The 19,024-nt window shown below is 36.9% G+C and overlaps 2 protein-coding genes across 2 annotated transcripts in view; one reads left to right on the top strand and one right to left on the bottom strand.

Annotated features, from left to right (window-relative positions):
- Window positions 1-19,024, top strand: part of LOC134805171 (uncharacterized) — an 81,320-nt gene extending 62,296 nt beyond the window's left edge. Inside the window, exons 9-12 of the mRNA XM_063778469.1 lie at window positions 8,683-8,733; window positions 12,631-12,681; window positions 18,517-18,567; window positions 19,005-19,024. Of these exons, the coding sequence (XP_063634539.1) occupies window positions 8,683-8,733; window positions 12,631-12,681; window positions 18,517-18,567; window positions 19,005-19,024 (173 nt within the window). The remainder of the gene's footprint in view (window positions 1-8,682; window positions 8,734-12,630; window positions 12,682-18,516; window positions 18,568-19,004) is intronic.
- On the bottom strand, window positions 5,056-8,236 carry LOC134805172 (uncharacterized). Its single transcript, XM_063778470.1, has 2 exons — window positions 8,167-8,236; window positions 5,056-5,708 (listed from the first exon to the last, which is right to left on the bottom strand). Exons 1-2 carry the CDS (start codon window positions 8,234-8,236, stop codon window positions 5,203-5,205), a joined length of 576 nt encoding a protein of 191 aa, XP_063634540.1. The 3' UTR covers window positions 5,056-5,202.

The following is a 19,024-nucleotide window of genomic DNA, read 5'->3' as shown; positions in this document are numbered from 1 at the left end:
TTAATTTCTGTGACATAAGTGCACAATTTTGTTAACATATTTTACTTATAGCTTAATAACGACCCATTCCTGGTGAATTTATTTTTTAAATAATTTGATTTAATTTATTTATTGTGAAACTGCTGACATACGATTGTAATTTAATAATATTGAATGAAATTTTGATTGTCAGTGTTATTTTTCGTACTCCATTATTCATAATGTTAAAAAACTGACAATCACAATATAAATTCCTAAAAATTTACCATGTGTAATTTGAAGTGGCATTGTATATTGTGAGATAAATAAATCATATCATATCATATGATAATAGGTATGACGCGGGTATGACTAGGTCTTCAGGTCTGTGACATAGAGTAATAAAGTAAAGAAAGAGTGGTAACTCCATAGATCAGTTTTCGCGCGTTATTTCGTAGTCGACATCTAAAGTCAAGTAGTGGAACTAACAAGTACACCTACTTGACACCAGATGTCACAAGTGTAGCTACTGACGAAAAATGTACTACTTAAACAATTTACAACTAATATTATAAGCAGAAGCGGTTGAAAATAAACTTCCTGTTAATCCGGTTGTAGCTGAGAATTGTTGAGTATCAGCATAGAGCATCTCAAGTATGCGGGAGTACACTTGCCGCGGGTGCTGGCGATGTTTTACACGATGTGCTTAAGACACGCTTATCTCCCTAGGAAGCTCACTAGGACAGTGGTGGTGCCGCTGGTAAAGAACAGAACGGGGGATTTGTCAGATCTGGGAAATTACCGGCCCATCTCTTTAGCAACTGTTCTAGCTAAAGTGCTTGATAGCCTTCTTAATGAGCAACTTTGTAAGTACATTAAGCTGCACGTTGCACAATTTGGTTTCAGGCCAGGAGTGTCCACAGAGACTGCAATATTGTGTGTTAAGAGGGCTATCAGGTACTATAAAGACAGAAACACACCCATATATGCGTGTTTTCTGGACCTGTCGAAAGCATTTGACCTGGTTGTGTACGACGTACTGTGGGACAAGCTAGAGAAAACGGGTATACCGAGTGAGTGCGTCGATTTATTAAAGTACTGGTACAGCAGCCAGGTCAATTGCGTGAGATGGGCTGGTGAGGACTCGGAGGAGTATAGTTTAAAATGTGGGGTACGTCAGGGTGGACTAACATCTCCCGTGCTGTTCAACCTCTATGTGAATGAGTTGATTGAGGGGCTCAGCAATACACATGTCGGATGTCATATAGATAAAACGTGTTTTAACAACATCAGTTATGCAGACGACATGGTATTGCTGGGTCCGTCGAGCGACTCGTTAGGGCCAGAGTTGGGCAAAAATTAACTTGAATAAGAATAAGAATAAAAACAGAAATTTTATTCTTATTCAAATCGATTTGAATTAGAATAATTCTTACACTAGTTATTTTAGAATAAAATTAAGGTGAATAAATCATGCGACTTTTATTTTAAATGCGGAATAAAAAACAGAATAATTATTCTAGAAGTGGGACTATTCTAACTAAGGTTTTATTCAATTAAAATGTTATTTAGAATTAAGTTAATTTTTGTAGTACAATTGGTTATATTTTGTAAGTTGATTTTCAACCTTCTATTTAAAAGTCGGATTGATTTGATATTTGTTACTTATTATTTATTATTTATTTATTATTTATTATTTATTTATTGGAAAACCAACAGCACATGAAACATATTAGCACTATGTATAAAAATCGAAGGCCAATTATAGGTTTTCACAGATAGAAATTACATAGAAGATAACTTCGCTAAGTAAGTATATATAGTTTACAATTCTGCGTAGACTAAGCAAGTACATACATAAATTAAGAATAAAAACTATTGAGGACAAAAATCATTACAGACAAGATAGAAAGGTCAAGCTCACTCAAAGAATTTAAGCGTTAAAATACGTCGTATAGACTGCGTATTTATATTAAACACATCAATATCATGCTCTCTTGACATACTGTTAAGTGTTCTACCCGCACGAATAAGGAAACTGTTACGTCTGTAATTCGAGGATGCAAAGGGAACAGAAATAGGGGGATAATACCTTTTAACTCTATTAGGAGTGTTGAACACAATACTACCTAGAAGATCAGGACAGTCAATGGTGCCATTCGTAATTTTCAAGAAATATATAATGTCAGCAATTTCACGTCGCTGTGACAAAGGTAACAAATGGTGTTTTTTGCACACGCTAATATAATTAGATGAGTTATATGGGGTACGTAATTTATAGCAGAGAAACTTTATGAATTTTCGCTGAATCCGCTCGATCCTATCTATATAAACGTTGTAACAGGGGTTCCATATCTGGGAAGCATACTCGAGTTTGCTTCTTACAAATGAACAATATAGGATCTTGAAAGTTTTTGCCTGTGTAAAATCGGAACAACTGCGCATTATGAACCCAAGAGACTTAGTAGCGCTCTTCACAATGCTATCAATGTGAGCGTCAAATAGTAATTTGGAATCGTGTATTACGCCCAGATCTCTTAGAAAAGATACTCTTAATAAATATTGATTATGTATAGCATAAACAGAAGTGATCGGTGATTTCTGACGTGAGAAAGTAACTACATGACATTTAGATGGGTTAAGATCCAACTTATTTTCTCTACAGTACATACCAAGACGATCGAGATCGGCTTGTAATAGAGCAACATCTTGGACTGATTTAATCTGAGCAATAATTTTCATATCATCTGCGAAACAAAGCAACCTAGAAAACTTAAAGCATACAGAGATATCATCAATGAAAATATTGAAAAGCAAAGGACCGAGCAAAGATCCTTGTGGGACACCACTCGGGACATTAACCCAACTAGAAACATAATTACTTATAACAACAGCTTGAGATCGGTTATTAATATATGATGACAACCACCTCAACAGGTCACCATTTATCCCTAAGCGTTGGAGTTTCACAATAAGCAACTTATGATCAATACGATCGAAGGCTTTACTATAGTCTGTATAAATGACATCTACCTGATTACCTTTATCCATTGCCCCTGTAATAAAATCATTTAGTAGCACCAGGTTGGACACCGTAGATTTTCGCTGCATAAAACCATGCTGACTATGATTAAAAGAATGTTTAATAGCATCATAAACTTGAACATATACTAATTTTTCAAACACTTTAGCTAAAATACATAATTTAGACACAGGTCTGTAATTAACGATTTCTATCCGAGACCCTTTTTTGTAGACAGGAGTAATAAACGCAGATTTCCATACATTAGGAACAACACACTCACTAAGTGACCGTTTAAACAACAGTTCTATAGGCTTCAATAGACCTTTAGCACAATTCATTAAGAACTGAGCCGGAAGCTCATCAGGACCTGCAGATTTAGAAGGGTCAAGGGTAAGAAGCAAACGAAGGATGAAATCCGGATCAACTTCGATCTTAAATATATCGGTTGGTGAGTTCCAGTTACCATTGTAAGACAATACATCTGAGCTATTGGTAGGAGCAGAAAAAGTTGTATAAAAATAGTCAGAAAATGCATTACATATATCTGCACCATTCGAAATCACTCTATCACCATACTTTAAAGAACTTGGTATACCATGAGAATTACTACGCGATTTAATATAGGTCCAAAACTGCTTTGGATTCCGAGCAATATTGCTTTCAACACGACTAATATATGTCAAATAACATTCCCGTTCTATTCTTTTAACACGGTCTCTTAAAATACAATAAGAAATATAATCAGACTTGTTACCATAAATTTTGAATTTTTTCAAATACTTACTTTTTTCTTTGATAACTTTTTTTAAAGAAGCTGAAAACCATGGAGGAAAAGTACCCATGTTTAGGACCTTATAAGGAATATATTTATCTCTTAATTTTTTAAAAGTAGAATAAAAAAACTCAACGCATTGATCAAGTGATCGGCAAGAAAATTCATTTACCCAATTAATCAAGAATAACTCATTATTTATCGAGGTATAATCACCCTTGTTGTAATAATATTTATAGCGTGGTGCCGGTATAATAGACTTTAGCACAGAAAATTGCAAGGAAATAATTAAGGCTTCATGGTAAGGGTCAATTGGGACTAAGGGATCACAACAATTGTTAACGCACACGATATCGTTTGATAATATTAAATCTAATGTTTTGTTATAGCGATTACGGACCCCATTATATTGATGCAAGTTAAGCAAATTTAAATCATCAATAAAACCGCGCTCCTCTACTGTAGTATAATTAACGGGGGTTAAATATGAATCTTGGATCAACCATTCTATATTACTCATATTAAAATCCCCGGAAATTAGGAATTTATCATTGGGGTGATTAATTACAATATTTTCAAGTTGGTTGCAAAAGTTAGATAATTGTTGGGAAAACGTAAATCCTCCATTTTGCTTACATAGATATAAGACACATAGGTGAACGTTAAGTACTTTATTTGAGTCGTCAGATATAGACAGAGTGACCCACAAGTCCTCAGCTGAGGAGTGGTACTCCGGGTGCGGTACCACAGCCAGGTCCCTGCGGGCAGCGATGAGCACGCCTCCGCCACGACCTTGACCTGTCAGCGCCGCGTCACGGTCTCGCCTCCAAACCATATATCGGTCATCAAATAGCTCATTATCTAAGACCCCATCCAAAAGCCACGTTTCCGTCAACATAATAATATCGTAGCAAGCTAAACTTAAATTCCTATAAAATATCGATGTTTTAGTCCGTAAACCCCTCACATTCTGGTAGTAAATTGTTGGATATGTAAGTTTACTATTCACTGTGAAAAAATATTCTTAAAAACATTATATTAAAACATAATAATGAACAATCGAACAGAAAAAACACGTCAATGAAATATTTAGCACTCCAGAAAGTCCGATTTGTAAAATAATTTAAATAATCGCCTACAGACATAAACAGTTTCCCATTAGCGTGAGCGAGTAAGTCATAAACAAGCACGAAAATCAAATGAATTAGACAAGGATAGATATCTTTTAATGAGCTCAACAACAATAAGAACAGTAGCAACATGCAAAGAATGCAATCGGCGATAAGCGGCCGACCCAGACAATAACAACTCCCGCCCGGTTTAGGCCGGACAACGGTACTCAAAGTTTGCGTGATGTATAAAAATTTTAATATGAAAAATAGTAAGTTCACCACTAAAATTAACCGAGACAACAATAATGAGAAAACTAAGTACATTACGACCTTGATTAGACTAATTTGTTTAAATCATTATCACTATTAATTATAAATACTTTGGAAGAGTCATCCTTGCGTACGTGAATTTTCGCGTATTTGACCCATATGTACGCATATCCTTTCGACTTAAGAGTACTTTTCGTCTTCGTCAGCAGCTGCTTGTACATAGGAGTTAAGTGATCGTTGGCGAAGATCCTTTGTTTACTGCCCTGAAATCCGATTTCTTCAGCCGTGATGGTCTTCTTAAGTCGCGCTGAAGCCAAGAATTCTTCTTTTATGTATCTATTTATAAATCCTACAATGATACACTTCTCATTTGAGTTCTGAGCAGGGACCCTTGAAATATAATTGATACTATTCTTATCGATTGGGAATCCCACAACGCCGCAAATATTGTCAAGGATCAAGAACAGGTTCTCATTCTTCTTAAGTGGAACCCCTTTAATTTCTACATTGTTGAGCCGTTGCCACTGATCCCTACTAGCGAGTTCACTTTTGAGGGATGACACTTCTTGGCCTAAACTAAAGTTACTTTAGTTTAGGTATAGTACACATTGAAGAGTTCCGCTATACACTATCTAGTTCTATCATCCGATCAGGGTGCTTAGCCAATATGCCAAACGTTGATGCTACGTAGAGTTGCGCATAGTCTCTCTCTATCACTCTTACATATTAGTGCGATAGAGAGACAGATAGCGTGTCGTAGCGCAAACGATTGGGTGCCTAGCTAAGATGCCAATTTTTGTTTTTAATTTAATAACCAAATCATTAGGTTTAATTTAGCTGCTTTTAGCGCTTTCTGACTCTCACTCTTACATATTAGTGCGATAGTGACAGAAATAGCGTTTTGTTGTCGTGGGGCAAACGTTTGGCATGTTGGCGACACTCCCAATGTGCCTAGCCAATATGCAAATTTTAGTTTTTAATTTAATAAACAAATCATTAGGTAAATTATGCTGTTCTGGGGGCCTAGCCAACATGCCAATCGCTTGCGCTCTGACAACGAAGCATTTTCTGTCTCTATCACTCTTACATATTAGTGCGATAGAGAGACAGAAATAGCGTTTTGTTGTCGTGGTGCAAACGTTTGGCATGTTGGCTACGCTCCCAAGGTGCCTAGCCAAGATGCCAATATTTGTTTTTATTTTAATTAACCAAATCATTATGTAAATTCACCTGTTCTGGGAGCCTAGCCAACATGCCAATCGCTTGCGCTCCAACAACGAAGCGCTTTCTGTCTATATCACTCTTACATATTAGTGCTATAGAGAGAGAGAGATAGCGTTTCGTTGTCGTAGCGCAATCGATTGGCATGTTGGCTACGCACCCAAGGTGCCTAGCCAAGATGACAATTTTTGTTTTTAATTTAATAACCAAATCATTAGGTAAATTTAGCTGTTCTGGGGTCCTAGCCAAGATGCCAATCGCTTGTGCTCCGACAACAAAGCACTTTCTGTCTCTATCACTCCTACATATTAGTGCGATAGTGACAGAAATAGCGTTTTGTTGTCGTGGCGCAAACGTTTGGCATGTTGGCTACACTCCCAATGTGCCTAGCCAAGATGCAAATTATAGTTTTTAATTTAATAACCAAATCATTAGGTAAATTAAGCTGTTCTGGGGGCCTAGCCAACATGCCAATCAATTGCGCTCCCAACGAAGTGCTTTCTGTTTCTATCACTCTTACATATTAGTGCGATAGAGATACAGAAATAGCGTTTTGTTGTCGTGGTGCAAACGTTTGGCATGTTGGCTACGCTCCCAAGGTGCCTAGCCAAGATGCCAATTTTTTATTTATTTTAATAACCAAATCATTATGTAAATTTAGCTGTTCTGGGGGCCTAGCCAACATGCCAATCGCTTGCGCTCCAACAACGAAGCGCTTTCTGTCTCTATCACTCTAACATATTAGTGCGATAGAGAGACAGAGAGAGAGCTTCGTTGTCGGAGCGCAAACGATTGGCATAATGGCTAGGCCCCCAGAACAGCTAAATTGTACCCAAAGATTTCGTTATTAAATTAAAAATAAAAATTGACATCTTGGCTAGCCACATTGGGTGCATAGCCAACATGCCAATTGTTTGCGCTACGACAACGAAACGCTATCTTTGTCTCTCTATCGCACTAATATGTAAGAGTGATAGAGACAAGCGCTTCGTTGTCGGAGCGCAAATGATTGGCATCATGGCTAGGCTCTTAGACCAGCTAAATTGAACCTAATGATTTGGTTAGTAAATTAAAAATAATACGGTTACTGAAACTATGCGATATGCGACTGTCAATTTGTAAGATTTTATTCCATAAAATAGGTATAAATTAGGCAAGAGACTAACTACTTTTACATCTACCTAACTATACGTAATTAGTACCTATACCGTACCCGGACTACATTTTTATGCGTGGAATATTATTTCGAATAAAAATCATGATTATATTTATTTGATTAAGAATAAGTTATTCTCATTCAATTTTTTCATCTATTCAATTCATTCCCGACCAAAATTATTTGAATATTTTTGACGGGAATAAAATCGAGATGATTTTATTCCTACGAATTCTTATTCAAATAATGATTTTATTCTTGAATGCCCAACCCTGGTTACGGCAACTCATCTCTGTGTGTGAGGGGTATGCTGAGCAGCATGGTCTTAGATATAACACAAGCAAGAGCGAGTTTGTACTCTTCAAAGCCAGTAAATACAACCCTACAACAATACCTAGGATCATGCTGTGCGGCGTGCCCTTGAAGAGAGTTGAGAGGTTCAAATACCTGGGGCATATCCTTACAGAAGACCTAAAGGATGACCTGGATATAGAGAGGGAGAGAAGGGCGACGGCGGTGCGTGGTAATATGCTTGCCCGCAGATTTGCAAGGTGTAATGAACAAGTCAAATTGACGCTTTTCAAAGCCTACTGTCAGACGTTCTACACTTGCAGTCTGTGGGTAGGTTTTACACAGTGGGCATACAACGCACTAAGAGTCCAATATAACAATATTTTGAGGATGCTGTTGCGGCTGCCGAAGCTCTGTAGTGCGTCCAACATGTTTGCAGAAGTACGAACGGACGATTTTTACGCAATCAGACGCAAGCGTGTGGGATCACTACTCAGGCGAGTGCGTGGCAGCGGCAACGGCCTCCTCAAAATATTGTCGGAGAGCCTTGACTGCCCTATAACTAAATACTGGGTCGAAGTGGCCATCGGCAGGGCCAAATAGGATGAGGCCGCGACCAATCGCGTGTTTTGTATATTTTCTGTACCTATACTAACTTAGTTATTAAGTCAAAACTGTTACTAACATTATATGGATCTTTGATCTGCAATAAATGATTTTTATTTATTTATTAGGGTTTTCGTTCGCCGAGACATCTATTGTCAACTAACAGTTCTAATAAATTCCGCTACTTGACGCTAGATATCGACTAAGAAATATCGCGCGTGTTGGTAAGAAAACTGATGTATGGAGTTAACATGAATTTTGGTTTTTTCAGGGTCCAAGGCAGTTAAAGGTGCTATCATTAGATGCGAGTGTCCGATACCAGGTAAGTACATTGTATTTTTTAAATGTTCTATTAATTTCCTTGTCAATATTTAACTTGCGCATGAAATACAGAAATCAGGTTGGAATGGACGACTACTTCTCGCCACGTTAAAGGCCCGACCTTACTTCTCGCCACTTTAGAGGCCCGGCCTTACTTCTCGCCACGTTAGAGGCCCGGCCTGTTCACGAAAAGTCTTCTAGAACTCGACTTTAGGTCATGTCGTCTCAGATATGGGTAAATATGGTATCGATGGATTCAGTGTAATGCCCTGAACACTAATATATGAGATGACAACCGCGAAAGTGGTGGGGGTAGTTGCTGTGACGTCATAAAGTCGGCTACAATTCTTATTTTTTATTTTCTTTTAAACATACCATGTGGGGTACCAAATGAAAGGGCTTTGTGAGTAAATTACAAATATATAACATAATGTATCATTTTCAATACTTAGTCTAACAAATTCTTAGAATACGTAAAAAAAATTACAATCCACAGTTGATTTTCAAGTGCTCTAAATTGAAAATGGCTGAATGGATTAATCCAAAATACATACCAAGTGACTGTGAATATCCTCTATACTTATAATGTTAAAAATGTTAAAATATAACTAGCCAGATATATCAACAAATAAGAAAAGTACATCAAGTTGAAATAAGTATAATTTTCTGTTACATTAAACAACAACTATTAATAAAAAAAAAAACAAAAAACCCGACTGTTGACATATATTTTTGTAGTCGTCTTTTTACTAGTTTTCATTTGGTACCCATATTACTACAGTAAAAAAAAACCCGTTTTTGCATTTGTGGGCGTCATTTTCAAAATTTGTATAGCCTGTGTCACTATGTGTCTGTGCGGTGTTAGTGACACAGGCTATATAATTTTTTTTAATGACGCCCGAAAATGATAAAATGGAGGAGAGGGGGTTTGTTATTTTTCTTACTGTAGCAATTTGGTTACCAAATGAAAGCTGCGGGCTCAGCACGTTTCCATTTTTATCGACTATCACTATGCGCGTCCCTTTCGCACTTACATACTTGTTAGAACGTGACAGGCATGGTGACAAGGGATAAAAACGCGACCGTGCTAAGCCGCCTGGTAAAAAGACCACTACAAAAATGTATGTCAACAGTCGGGTTTTTTGTTTGTTTTAATAATAGTTGTAGTTTAATGTAACAGAAAATTATGCACTTGAAAGTCAACAGTGGATTGTGAATTTTTTTAACGTTTTCTAATAACTTGTTAGACCAAGTATTGAAAATGAAATGTTACAGCATGTTATATATTTGTGATCTACTCACAAAGCCCTTTCATTGGGTACCCTGTAACTAGTCATAGACCCTATCTATAAATATAAAACATTTAAAGATTTTATTATTAATATTAAATACCAAAATCAATAACAAGAATAATTCCTTTTTAGCGGATAATGTCGTTTAGTAACATAACTGGTTATTAACAAAACGTGAGGGGATTGCGCTCCAAATCTCATGAGCTTTTCTCACAAGTTGCGCAGTCACATTATGATTTTATTTATATATCCGAGACGTGGCTAACGGCCGAGTTTATTTGTTTATCCAAGACGTGGCTAACGGCCGATTTTATTTGTTTATCCAAGACGTGGCTAACGGCCGATTTTATTTGTTTATCAAAGACGTGCCTAACGGCCGATTTTATTTGTTTATCCGAGACGTGGCTAACGGCCGATTTTCATGCAAACGAATATTTTGACAACAGATACACTGTTTTTCGATGCGATCGTTTTCGACCGAAGCATTTGTTTGTGAAAGAAAACAGCTAGGGCTATATTTTATAAAGTAAAATATTTAACTAGATATATTGTGTATGGCGTATATTTAGTGGAGTAACTTAATAACTTTGCAGGTAAATAAGTTTAGTATTTGTTAATAATAATTTAATAATTAGAGAAATACTAATCTCCGATTTTATGTAGCAATAGAAATGTAAAAGAAAAACCATAGTGTATAAAATTTAGCACCATTATATTCAATTAAGGAAACTGTAGGTCTAACCTTAAGATGCAATGTTAAACCATTACGCATTAATATAAATGACCGTTTGTTCCTTGATTCTCAAAAAAAATGCGCCTAACAATATCCCATGTGGCTAAAGTCAGACCAAGAATAGTCTGCAGCGGATTTGATAGCCCACGCAGTGAAAGTGTTATTTTAAACGTTAAACTTCTATGAAATTATGACGTATAAATGACACTTGCACTGCGTGGGCTATCGAATCCGCTGCAGAGTTTTTTGGTCCGACTCTACCACCAGTTTGGCACTGACATAAACGCTATCGAGAATGTAACTTACTTTCTATGCATCTCGCTCATACTCGATTGCGAGCGAGATGTATAGAATGTAAATTACGTAGACGTTAGCGTATATGTCAGTTTTTAGTAGAAGAGCCGGCCGCAAATTTTCTAACCGACTTGATACCACGATGAAATGCACAATGGTTTCCCATAAAAGTGATGCTAAGACCGAATTCGATAGTCTGCCACGGCGGAACTTGCCGAAAGTACGAAAAAGAAGGCCACTTCCGGTGCGAAAAAAGGGGGCTGATTTAACCCATCTGATACCGAAATAATAGTAATGGCAGCAGTTAGAAATTTACATGTAGACACAGAAAAGCGAAGTCTGCTAGTATTTTTTTTGCCGGAAGTGCTTGGCAGACGCTCTCAAAGGTGGCCACCAGGACCCCTAATTTAACCCATCTGATACCACCATGAAACCAATTCCAGTCGGTAGGTATGAACCCTCATGTCAGGAATATATAAGTCTGCCAAGGCTTTTCCTGCCGAAACACCTTGGCAGACGAGATTATGTGAGCAAGGTAACCATCGGTTACCCTACACTAACCCATCTGATACCACCATGAAACCAATTCCAGTCGGTAGGTATGAACCCCCATTTTAGGAATATATAAGTCTGCCATGGTTTTTCCTGCCGAAACACCTTGGCAGACGAGATTAAAAGCAAGATGACCATCGGTTACCGTACACTAACCCATCTGATACCGCGATGAAACCAATTCCAGTCGGTAGGTATGAACCCTCATTTCAGGAATATATAAGTCTGCCAGGGCTTTTCCTGCCGAAACACCTTGGCAGACGAGATTATGTTAGCAAGGTGTACATCAGTTACCCTACATCAACCTATCTGATACCACCATGAAACCAATTCCTGTCGGTAGGTATGAACCCCCATTTCAGGAATATATAAGTCTTCCAAGGCTTTTCCTGCCGAAACACCTTGGCAGACGAGATTATAAGCAAGATGACTATCGGTTACCGTATACTAATAACCCATCTGATACCACCATGAAACCAATGCCAGTCGGTATGTATGAACCCTCATTTCAGGAATATATTAGTCTGCCAAGGCCTTTCCTGCCGAAACACCTTGGCAGACGAGATTATGTTAGCAAGATGTACATCAGTTTCATGGTGGTATCAGATGGGTTAAATTAGGGGTCCTGGTGGCCACCTTTGAGAGCGTCTGCCAAGCACTTCCGGCAAAAAAAATACTGGCAGACTTCGCTTTTCTGTGTCTACATGTAAATTTCTAACTGCTGCCATTACTATTATTTCGGTATCAGATGGGTTAAATCAGCCCCCTTTTTTCGCACTGGAAGTGGGCTTCTTTTTCGTACTTTCAACAAGTTCCGCCGTGGCAGACTATCGAATTCGGTCTTAGCATCACTTTTATGGGAAACCATTGTGCATTTCATCGTGGTATCAAGTCGGTTAGAAAATTTGCGGCCGGCTCTTCTACTATTTGACACTGTCAGTAACTCATGGTGGAACGGGTCAGTTCCTCATTATTTACATGAATATTTATAATTGACGTTAAGTAATATTCAGTAACCTTGTTTCAGTAACTAAAAGTTCAAAGGAACGTGTTGTACCATGCGTGATTAACACCACAGGTAAGCCTTGGAAGCATTAATGTGGTGGTACTAGTGCTCGACATGCTAATACCCAATAGATGACACCCTGCTGTCAGCTCTATTGACAATGACTTAAGTTTCAAGATTAAATGTACTGGGACCGCGTCGAGCACCAGTTCTACCACCTTACCTAAATAATAATAAAAACTGGCGAAACGGTAATCTTATAGATAAATCTATCTATCTAATCTATCTATCTATCTAATCTATTACCTATTAACGAGCAATTGTTGTATATTTATTATTTATATATATATTTCGGGGATATCGGAAACGGCTCTAACGATTTCGATGAAATTTGCTATATGGGGGTTTTTGAGGGCGATATTTCGATCAATCTAGGTCTTATTTTTTTTTAAACGCGCATTTAAAAACGCGCATTTTTGACTTTTTATATGTTTTTCGAGCAAAGCTCGGTCTGCCAGATACGCCAGCGACGCCAATAATAAGAAACATTTTAAATAGGTGTCAATAGATTCGCCGATTGAGCCGATTCGCGTTGTATTCCGATACTCCTCGTAGGAGAAGTCGGGGCATAGTGAACACCTTTACCTTTGACTTGACATAACAGAACAAATTAACAAGGAAGAAATGAAAAAATGTCTATAATTAGTCTTTATATATAATAAACTTTAAATTTATAACAACACTAGCCTCCAATGTTTAATAATTGCTGTAATTTTGAACAAAACGTAAAAGAATATATTTTATTCGCTTTGCCCAGGGTGCCGGTGCGGGTGATTATAAAATAAAATTTTACCTTATAAATTCAAAGTGAACACGCTATCCGCTTTGCCCGATCCACTTTGCCCAATTAGTCAGTTTAAGGGTGCCCTATTGATATTCCGAAAAAAAATACGCCGATTTTTGTTTCGCCGACAACGATTCGCAGACGGGTTGTTTGGCAGAGTAACGATTCGCCGAATCTCGTTACGCATAATAGTCGTTTGCGAGAGTAGTCAATAAGCAGAACATTGATACGCATATTTACTATTCGTAGAATAATCATTTAGTAACTGTCATAATTACCCGAGAAACCATTGGTCGAAACACAATAGGTCGAATGTTCATTTGGCATTAATATTGAATGTTCGTTTTTTTAGCATTAGAAAAAAGGTAAACATTAAACAATCTTGACGTGTCTTTTAATTGAAAAACTCTTTTTAAAAATAAGTCATGGCAAACATGTAACATTCACGAATCTAATACGATCATTTATATTCTTCTGCTTTCATAAGTAATACTTAGTTACTGATTTTTAAAAAGCGTTATTCAATTAAAAGACATGTCAACGTCGCTTAACCTTCTCTCTAATGCTAAAAAAAATTATAAAATAAGGTGAGATTTCAATTATTGATGAAGTGCACCTGATGATGATGATTGTTGATGATAATGATGATGATTTTTTTAAAGTAGTATGTTTAGCGATTACTCCAGCACCCATGGTCCGATTTGAGTTATTCTTTTTTTGTTTGAAAAAAGTTACCTGCGAGGTATTCCCATAATAATTTTGGTTCTGATCTGATGTTGTAATACATGAGGAATTGACGGAACCCCTAAATTTTTAAAGGCATTATTATGATTTCGGTATTTTCTAAAGTAACTCAAGCATTTCTTCCTGAAATCCACCAATTTCATGAAGTGCAACTGTAGCCTTACCACGAGTTTGACACTACATATTCGCTAACTTCTTCGTAACTTTATATACATATACTTAACGCATTTACTTAAAAAATGATAATATTTTATTTCATTCTTTTGTTTCGAAAATAACGACTTATATGTAAAATGTGAAACGTTATTCGACTAAACATTGCTTAAACGAAACGATTACTCTGCCAAATGGAAATCGTCCAATAATAGTTCTGCGAATTTACACAGAAGCAAACTGAACGGTATGTGAACCAAGAGTCTACGTAACGTTAGTTGACCAGAAGTTACATTGACAAATAAATGACTCTGCGAAACGATGTTCGGCGAATCGTTGTCGGCGAATCGATGATCTGCTAAAAGTTTATCGGAGAATCATTAGGTACCCCAGTTTAAGAAATTAAATATTTAAAAAAAATCACTGGATTGTTTGAATAAAAATTGCGTTATAAAAGGAAGATACTTTAATAAGCAATAGAAGCATCTAGAATTAAACTTAGAGATAATTACTATGACAAGATAACATAAAATGTACCTACTTGCCTTTCAAAATAGAATATTTTGTACTAAAAACAGCGGGCTCAGCACGGTTCCATTTTTATCGACTATCACTATGCGCGTCCCTTTCGCACTTACATACTTGTTAGAACGTGACAGGCATGGTGACAAGGGATAAAAACGCGACCGTGCTAAGCCGCCAGGTTTTGACTCGTCACCGACGACGCTCGCAGCGACCGCTCCCGATGACGCTTGCTGTTCATAAGAACAATAGATTCGGAACGGGTACCTAATGATTCTCCGAGGAACTTTTAGCAGATTATCGATTCGCCGACAACGATTCGCCGAACATCGTTTCGCAGAGTCATTTATTTGTAAATGTAACTTTTGGTCGACTAACGTTACGTAGAGTCTTGGTTCACATACCGTTCAGTTCGATTCTGTGTAAATTAGCAGAACTATTATTGGCAGATTTCCATTTGGCAGAGTAATCGTTTCGTTTAAGCAATGTTTAGTCGAATAACGTTTCACATTTTACATACACATAAGTTGTTATTTTCGAAACAAAAACTTTTTGCAAAAATAAAGAAATCCCACATCCAAAAGGACGAAATAAAATATTATCCATTTTTTAAGTAAACGATGACTTATAAAAATTATAAAGATTATTATATTTATATTTGTTTTTTTTTAATGTACTTATCCCATGTATCCTCTTCCTCTTGTTAGTTGACTACATAAGAATCACATACTTACATCCTGCTGCCGTTGTCAGTTTGCGTCACAAAAAAACTAGTACCTACTGGTATCTCTATACCGGTTAGAAGCAATCACGGTACTCTTACCGTGATTGCTTCTTGTTTGGGTTTTAATCAATTTTTAACCTAAATATGAACAAAAGTATAGGTAGGTAGGTATTGTATCTATGCAACATAGATTTTAATTTTCTGGTAATTTGTGTACCTACGTGAAAATAAGTATATACAGGTTGATTGATCCAACTGGGTCAGTAGGGAGAAGTCTGAAACTATGAGAGATAGCGATATCTGTTCTTAGGAACCATGGCTTCGATTTTAGATTTAATAATAATGACATTCACACTTTTTTTAACTCTCATACATAACCGGTAATCGAACCTGCTCAATATTCTTTATTTAATCGCGTGTAGTATTTGTTTGTATAATTGATCCTGAAAGTATAAGGACTAAATTTTGCTATGAAATCTTGTGTAAACATTAGACTGAAATGACCACAATTTAAATAATTTGCAAAATGTTGTCATTAGTATGCATCGGTCATCATTATGAATCATTTGATCTGAATAGACCACTTATGCATATCTTATCTGCATCGATGTTATGCATTACAAATTGCGTTTATTTAAAATCAGAACGCATTCGTTCAACGGGCGTGCCAATTTTAAATAAATTGGCACGCCTGCATTTGAAAATAGAACACTTATTAACTTTTACCCAAAATAATTAATCTTTGCATCCAGGAAAATTGCTACCATTTTGAACGTAGAATAAAATAATTATCTTATTGTTGGGTTTTTCTTTCAATTACTTAAACAATATTGAAAATGTGTTCCTTGTAACTTATGATTCGCACCATCAACAATAACAACGAAAAAACTTGCAGTTTTTATACCTAACATTGTTTACAGAGACTTTGACCAGGTTCGATTCCCGGTTATGTATGAGAGTAAAAAAAAGTGTGAATGTCATTATTATTAAATTTAAAATCGAAGCCATGGTTCGTAAGTACAGATATCGCTATCTCTCATAGTTTCTGACTTCTCCCTACTGACCCATTTGGATTGATCACCCTGTATATATATAATTAAATGTATCTAAAACCATGTTTATAAGACTCAAACTAACAGTTGTCGTGTTTTATTCAGATTATTTACGTATCAGACAATTTTTTGCTATGGGCTACCGTTCACGAATTATTTACGGAAAACTATAAAAAGGGACCTTTAAACCCCGCTGTACCCGTTAGCTTCAGCCCCACCCTCCGGTACTTTTAATATGTTGTTTAATACACCATTCCCTACAACTATGCCAAAATACGCGACTACGCATATTATTTCCCCAGTTTTTCCTTCGTTTGGTGGCCTAAGACTCAACCTAACTATTGGGAGAACGTGTCCTCCAAAGTACTGAAATTGACAAAACCCTCTAACTTCCGTAGAGAGTTTTGTTCTAGCATATTGCTAATTAACCGATTCGTTGCGTGTTCCATTTTGGAAAAATTTTGGCTGTGGCACGGAACAATCATTTCATGACACGGCAGCCATGCCATGCGCCATAGAATATGATAACAGGCCTACCGTGTCATCAGCCATGTGTAAAAAACATTGATACTACGGCAGGCGTGTCATCAGCGCCGAATCGGTTAAATAACCTACTGGTTGGATTATATGTTGGAGAACATGAAAAAATAATGGACACGTGTTTCTTTATTTCGAGTGAAGTGAGTGAAAGGATAAGAAGTAAGAAACTTTCAAGTGTGTTTTTTATTTGTAAAATATGAGTTTGAGCCGAAATAACGAAGCACGTGTCCATTATTTTTTCATGTTCTACAACATATAATCAAACCAGTAATTAACTAGCAACTCCGTAGAGAGTCATAGCTTTTTTTAACAATCTATAATTCCCGCGGGAACTTTGTGCATTCGTCCTTTAGTACACCTGCATGAAATAACATCTTTTTCGAGCAAGTGTGATTAAAAGATAATTATACGGCTTAACTCACTTAATATATGTAATATTTATGTCGTAGGCCGATCGTACGATCAGGCAGATCGTAATGTTCCTGTGTAATGTTTTGACGATAGTCACATCAAACTAATATATAGGTAGGATAGGTTCGTTAGGTTGCTTCAGATGCCCGAAGGGCAAACTGCCCAGATATAGGAGCCCCGCGTAGCGGGGCTCCGTCGACTCAGGGAACGAGTCAAAGATTTTCACGTTTCACGATATGCCTGATCTTACGATCGGCCGCCGACATATATACCCCCTTATTCATAAACGCGCTACAAACCTCAATTAGCTAATAATCGCTTGTCCTTATCTGTCCTTTTTGACTTATGTATTTCTAAGAAACCAAGAAAGGGATAAAATATAATTTAACTAAATCAGGCCCGTAAAGTTTTATGAATAAGGGGGTTAATAGTCAGTCGTATGGGTGACCGCTGCTTAATGTAGTATAAATTTGCTTTCTATGATAATAGGTATGACGCGGGTATGACTAGGTCTTCAGGTCTGTGACATAGAGTAATATAAGTAAAGAAAGAGTGGTAACTCCATACATCAGTTTTCGCGCGTTATTTCGTAGTCGACATCTAAAGTCAAGTAGTGGAACTAACAAGTACCCCTACTTGACACCAGATGTCACAAGTTTAGCTACTGACGAAAAATGTACTACTTTAACAATTTACAACTTATATTATAAGGAGAAGGGGTTGAAAATAAACTTCCTGTTAATCCGGTTATAGCTGAGAATTGTTGAGTATTAGGGTTTTCGTTCGCCGAGACATCTATTGTCAACTAACAGTTCTGATAAATTCCGGTACTTGACGCTAGATGTCGACTAAGAAATATCGCGCGTGTTGGTAAGAAAACTGATGTATGGAGTTAACATGAATTTTGTTTTTTTCAGGGTCCAGAGCAGTTAAAGGTGCTATCATTAGATGCGAGTGTCCGATACCAGGTAAGTACATTGTATTTTTTAAATGTTCTATTAATTTCCTTGTCAATATTTAACTTGCGCATGAAATACAGAAAACAGGTTAGAATGGGCGACTACTTCTCGCCACGTTAGAGGCCCGGCCTGTTCACGAAAAGTCTTCTAGAACTCGACTTTAGGTCATGTCGTCTCAGATATGGGTAAATATGGTATCGATGCATTCAGTGTAATGCCCTGAACACTAATATATGAGATGACAACCGCGAAAGTGGTGGGGGTAGTTGCTGTGACGTCATAAAGTCGGCTACAAATCTTATTTTTTATATTCTTTTTAACATACCATGTGGGGTACCAAATGAAAGGGCTTTGTGAGTAAATTACAAATATATAACATAATGTATCATTTTCAATACTTAGTCTAACAAATTCTTAGAATACGTTAAAAAAATTACAATCCACAGTTGACTTTCAAGTGCTCTAA

This window comes from Cydia splendana, chromosome Z (genome assembly GCF_910591565.1).
Source record: "Cydia splendana chromosome Z, ilCydSple1.2, whole genome shotgun sequence".
In the NCBI taxonomy this organism is placed as follows: domain Eukaryota; kingdom Metazoa; phylum Arthropoda; class Insecta; order Lepidoptera; family Tortricidae; genus Cydia; species Cydia splendana.
This window is presented reverse-complemented; position numbering and strand designations above follow the sequence as displayed.

Coding starts and splice junctions, on each gene's coding strand:
- LOC134805172 (XM_063778470.1), bottom strand. CDS start 8,236: ATGTTGGACGCACTACAGAGCTTCGGCAGCCGCAACAGCATCCTCAAA. Junction 5,709..8,166: donor ATTGTTATATTGGACTCTTA/GTGCGTTGTATG, acceptor ACTTTAGTTTAG/GCCAAGAAGTGTCATCCCTC.